The following is a 6,000-nucleotide window of genomic DNA, read 5'->3' on the forward strand; positions in this document are numbered from 1 at the left end:
GGAAAAATTAAGTCAGGATGGTAACTGTGACAAAGGAGGGATTATACTCTGCTAAATTAAGGATGTAGAAAACTTGCCTTAATATTATTTTCAAAAATAGGTCTTGCATCTGTGGAAGCATATAACTATAAGACCAATGAGTGGTTTTTTGTGGCACCTATGAACACAAGAAGAAGCAGCGTTGGAGTTGGGGTCGTGGAAGGTAAAGACAGCAAACTGCTGTATTGGCCGCAGCAGCACAGTTAAGTGTGATAGCCTAGCAGCAAGAACTTTTTTAAAGACAAAAAAATTAAGGCAGTTAAACATTGTCGGACTACACTGCATGTTCCAAACATCACTCTCCCATCTTGAATGGGAACAGGCTGAGTACAGTAGTGATTGAGACACGCTTAGTTGTTAAGTTGTGGCCCCCCCCCCTTCTCTGCTGCATTGGGAAGTTTATCTGGCAGGTATCAAGGCACTGGGAGGAGGGACAAAACCTAGTCTGTCTAGTCTGCACTGATGCCGAGTATGCCTCACCCACAAAATCACTGAATTCTGTAAGTTTCAGCAATGTCAGTCTCACAGTTCTGCCTAGGTCCTAAACCAGGAGTCAGGAATATTTTTCAGCCCAATGCCAAGCACCACATTCTTATGGACTATCTTATTTTGGGGGGCGCGGGGGCGCGGCTGTATGCTACTAGTAGGTTGGGCAGTAGATGTGACCCTTACCTTTCCAGATTTTTCTTATTACACCCCCATATCTCTCAATCCAGGCAAGCAAGAGGCATTGCCACAGTTTGAGGAAAAATTCCACCTTGACAAATGCATTTTAAGTGGGTGCAGAGTAGGGCTAGCAGCAGATGTGACCTAGGAAGAGTCCTGAGGGCCATTTAGGGTCCTTCAGTCCCTGGACCCCAGATTCCCCCGCTCCTGCCTTACACTAGTTTTCCATGTGCCACTCGCTATGATCCGCCAACCAGAGTGGCTGTGGAAACCCAGATGGGTGGGGTATAAATAATAAAATTGTTGTTATTCACAATACAAAATTTAATGAACTGAGTGAGAGCTACTTCGTTACACTCAGTGTGAAGAGAACTGGAAGGACTATCAATGGCTTTTTCCGTGGCTCTGTGTCTCCATCTTGTGGGAAGTAGATGTTTCACATCTTCTGAAGCGGGGAGATGTGCAAGGTGTGTCAGGAATTTTTCATACTCTGTAAGTTCTGACAATGATTTTAAACTTCCTTTTTTCTGTGCCCTCAGAGAAGTCATCCCAACTATCCTTACCTAAGTATTTTCCCTGCTAAATGGTTCTCTATATTTCACTGTGGAAGCTTGGTATGACCCTTTCCCTATTTCCAGAGGTTTTTTGTTGGATTTCTAAATACAGATGGCCGAAAAGGTCTTCTCCCCAAATGAAACTTTGGTAGAAACAGCAGGGTTGTAAAGAGATTTGCACTGGATCAGGGAGAAGTACATTTTCACCCGTTTTGTAACATGGCAAATAATGGAACAACCTTCTGCAGCGAACTATCCTTGAGAACATTTCACTTGTTGATCTGAGCATTTGCTATACATGATGAAGGTCAACTGAAACATGTTATACGTACAGGTATTTATCAAGCTAGTAGGCGGCTATCACAAAAGGATTGTGTAATTGACATGGTACAAATGATCAATGATGAAATGTTCTGAAGTGCTAATATTGCCAACTGCTCCTGTTGATGTTCAGTGCTGCATATTCATTTTTTCTAGGTAAACTCTATGCTGTCGGTGGTTACGATGGAGCATCACGTCAGTGCCTTAGTACTGTAGAACAGTATAATCCAGCTACAAATGAGTGGGCATATGTGTCGGATATGAGTACTCGCCGCAGTGGTGCAGGTACCTTACTGTGCTGTTTTTCCTCCTCGTGTAAATCCCTGAGCAGTACCTAAGTTTGTTACAAGAGCTCTTGAAAATAGTACCATGTATGTTGCCCCTTTCCTGGCAATGTGTGATAAGACTAATGATACGGTATTGTCATACTGTTCTCAAATGCTAGGCCTGTAATCGTAGTATAAAGGCAGGCCTGTGCAGGATTGGGGGCAGGCCAGGCACACTTGCTCCAGGCCTTGGAGGGCTAAGCTGGCTGTGGGGGCCCACCAGGGACCGGATACTTTTCTGTTTGTGTTTATAACTTGATTCTAACAAGACATCTGCCTCGGGTCTTAGGCATTCTCTGCAAGGGCCTTTATAAGGGTATGAATTGTCTTTCTGCGAGGGATCCCAGTGTTGGGACATGTGAGGAAAACTCCTACATTGAATATTTAGCTCACTTTTATGATGGGGTTGTTGAATGAAACAGCCGCTTAGGAGTAACTTATGCTCTGAGTTGCTGTCCTCTTGTTTTGCAGGTGTTGGTGTACTTAGTGGACAGCTGTATGCTACTGGGGGACATGATGGCCCCTTGGTGAGGAAAAGTGTGGAAGTATATGATCCTGGAACAAATACGTGGAAACAAGTGGCAGATATGAATATGTGTAGAAGAAATGCAGGTATTTATTTTGTAATTTCCTGCAAGCAACCACAGCACACATATATATATTGCCCTTCAGGTATAAGCAACCTTTCAAAGAAGCTTACAGTAATACTGAAGCAAAAACCTCAGTTTTATAAGCTGTATCTTGCTGTTCTAGGTATTTAAAATTACATCTCCATACTTTATAAGACAGGAAGTCTTGAAGGTGCATGTGTTTTATGCATCTGTGTCTGTAGTGAGTAACAAGGAATATGGAATTTAGCAGAGGGAGTTTATGAATTCCAGAACCTCTGTTCTCTTTACAAGAACATTTTTCTTGCTCTCGTGACTTCACAGAGAACATTCAAGTATGGAACAGATTTTGTCATCAGAAAGCATAGAAATAAAAGGGTATTTCATTTATTTCATACAACCTCCAGTGGTCAGAAGGCTGAGCCTTTTATACCCTGCACAGCTCCTAATCCCCTATCCTCGCTGTTCCTGCTGCCCAGTCCTTGAATTGTGCCCAGTGCTTTAAACAGGGCTGCAAATGGAGCTAATTTGGTTCATTTTTCATTTGTTACAAAACAAATTCCAACAGGAAAAGGTCTTTGTTATCTATATGCCAGTCGCTAGCTGCTTTGTAACTGGCATTGCTTAGGAGTTCTGTGAAACAAGAAAAATCAGTGTAGTTCTTAAATCAGTGGTTAAAATGAGTGCTGTTTTATAAAGGTTCATTCTGCCATCTTGTTTCAAAATGGTGTACAATTGTATCCAAACATAGATGGAAACCTCCTTGATCTCAGAAACAGCCATGCAAAATTTGGTTACGATATCTAAAGAGATGTCCAAATACATAATAAATTCAGGGATGCTTTTTTCCAGATGTCCTCTTGGTGCTATCTCAAATATCCCTCATGTTATTTTCCCCAAATCCCTTTTGATACTGGAGTGTTCTGGGGAAGGGAAATGGCAACTGCCTGTACGCAGGTGACAGGAAAAAACAAAGTAACCCCCTATCCCCACTAAACCCCCTCATTGATGTGAGTTATGAAGTGAATGTGATAACATTGAACAAATTATGTGCTTATTAACAAAAATGAATGACTTCTATTTTTTTGCACATTTCTAAATATTATAAAAATACCTCTCACCTTGCCACAAGAACAGCTTATGAAAATTAATGATATATTATTTCTAAGTACAATTAGAGCGCAAAATTTCAGTGTCAATGGTTCATACTTTGTTTGGGGATTCCTGAAGGATCTGGAGTGAATCCAGCCTGAATGCTAGAGTTCCTTCCCCCGCCATGCCACAGCCATGTAAACTTAAAATAACACATTTTTTCCTCCATAGGTGTGTGTTCAGTGAACGGTCTTCTCTATGTGGTCGGGGGAGATGATGGCTCTTGCAATTTGGCATCCGTAGAATACTATAATCCTGTCACTGATAAATGGACATTATTACCAACAAACATGAGCACTGGAAGAAGTTATGCAGGTAAGCAGTACATTGAACCAGGTGGAAGCAGAAGGATGGGCTGGATGAATCCGCATTTCTCAAATCTCTGTTGTGATTTCTTGGCAGGGTTAGCAACACTTTTTCCTGGTAGAGAAATTTCACTTCTAAAAGGAACCTGGGCCTTTAACGTGCTACTGCTTGGCATGCAGAAATCCAGCAGATGGTATTTCCCCATCTCTGATGTTCATCTGGCAAAGATGCATCTGTTTAAATTCTTCCTCCTGTGTGGCCATTACAGGCAAGAGAGTCTCTGGTCAGAAAAGAGTCAGTACCCCAAGTGTATCTTAAGCTTTCTATAAGTCCCAGTGCAAGTAAAAGGTTACTCCAAAAATCATCTGCATGATGGCCCAGCTACAGCCATATCTGGACAGGAACATCCTAACTGCTGTTGTGTATGCTCTGGTAACCTCTAGGTTATATTATTGCAGCATGTTATACATAGGACTGGCTCTGAAGATGGTTTGGAAACTTTAACTAGCACAGGATTTGGCGACCAGGTTGCTCACAGGGAGGGGCAAGACAGTTTCAGCATATTACACCAATTCTGGCCTGACTCCACTTGGCTGCCAATTGGTTTCCAGGCCTAGTTTTGCTGAATTTGACCTTTAAAGCCTTAAATGGCACAGTACCAAAATACCTCAAGGACTGCCTCTCTCCATATGAACCTCCCAGACTCTAAGATCATCCTCTGAGGCCCTTCTTTGTGTGCCTCCTTCACAAGAGGTCTGGAGAGTGGCAACAAGAGAACGGGCCTTTTCATCAGTGGCTCCCCATTTGTGGAATGTTCTCCCCAGGGAGGCTCGCCTGGTGCCTTCATTATATACCTATAGGTGGCAGGTAAAAATGTTTCTCTTCAACCGAGCCTTGGGCTGATTGACATACAATGTCCTTTTAAATGTGCTGTAGGAGGGGGATTATTGGTTTCTATTTCTTATTTTTACTATGTATTTTGTGGTTTTGTGTAATTTTATGTTGTCAACCACCCTGAGATCTGCGGATCAAGGGCGGTATATAAATTTAATGCATGTGTACTTTCTTCCCTTGTAGGTGTAGCTGTGATCCATAAACCATTGTGACACATGTTCAAGTGACTGCAAAGACAAGAAATAATGACCATCTTGCTTGGTGGGTTTTGGAAGATACTGAAATCTGACTCTTAACTGCCACACTAATATTGCACTCCTAGCATGACAAGTATGTGCTAAGACCATCAACCTCTGCTCAGCAATGGGCAGTGCAGCAACGTGAAAAGTCTTGCTGTGAACATGTTCCAGAAATGAGGTGTTGCTTGTTTTTCTTGGTGCAATCTGCTGTTTTATGTACAGCCAAGACTTGAGTTTGAACTGAATTTCTCAAGAGCAAGGAAATGTATCTCTATGGCATGTAACCAGGAGAAAGGGTATTTTGGAATACTTCACTACTGAAGTAGCATATACACTATAATATGTTCTATTTACTTACCAAACCTTTTAGACAAATCTACTACTGAGACTGGAATTTTTGAAACAACCCTCGAAAGGAAACCAGACCTGAATAAATAAGACTGGGAGCTCTAGCTCATATGGTATATTGCCCCCATCATATGTACATACACTAGTTGACTACTGTAAATGTGTTATTTAGGACACTGGATGTGTACATTGTATGAATTTTATCCTAGATGTAGAACTGCAATTTTCAAACCTATTTTGTATATGTGGTTGGATGAGCCAAGCAGCGTCTTTCTCTAGGGTAAAAGCATACGTGAACTACCCAAAGACTAGTAACCGCACTAAAATGTAAGGTTCTAGAGGCGGGCTGCTGGTGGTGGGGAAGGTATTGCTATTTCAAAATTAATTCTGACCACAGTTGACATTGAAAAGGGTGGGGAGTCATAACATGGTGTCACCTTGACTATTGCCAACAATTCAGAAAACCCTGCTTTTTAAAGGGCATCTGGGTACCATGGAAGAGTATTTTAAATTCATCAACTATGGATGTCATCAGATTTCCAGGGTG

General features: G+C 41.9%; 1 protein-coding gene across 7 annotated transcripts in view; it reads left to right on the plus strand.

The window, feature by feature from the left end:
• Positions 1 to 5,282, plus strand: part of KLHL3 (kelch like family member 3) — a 49,278-nt gene extending 43,996 nt beyond the window's left edge. For 6 of the 7 annotated variants that reach the window (XM_081185572.1, XM_081185573.1, XM_081185574.1 and 3 more), the window contains 5 exons: positions 101 to 241; positions 1,737 to 1,865; positions 2,378 to 2,518; positions 3,838 to 3,981; positions 5,050 to 5,282. In XM_081185572.1, coding sequence (XP_081041698.1) covers positions 101 to 241; positions 1,737 to 1,865; positions 2,378 to 2,518; positions 3,838 to 3,981; positions 5,050 to 5,078 — 584 coding nt within the window. In that variant the 3' untranslated portion in view covers positions 5,079 to 5,282. The remainder of the gene's footprint in view (positions 1 to 100; positions 242 to 1,736; positions 1,866 to 2,377; positions 2,519 to 3,837; positions 3,982 to 5,049) is intronic. The other variant, XM_081185571.1, reaches the window with a different exon arrangement.
• Positions 5,283 to 6,000: the final 718 nt, after the last annotated feature.

This window comes from Podarcis bocagei (genome assembly GCF_964188305.1).
Source record: "Podarcis bocagei genome assembly, chromosome: 2".
Classification (NCBI taxonomy): Eukaryota; Metazoa; Chordata; class Lepidosauria; order Squamata; family Lacertidae; genus Podarcis; species Podarcis bocagei.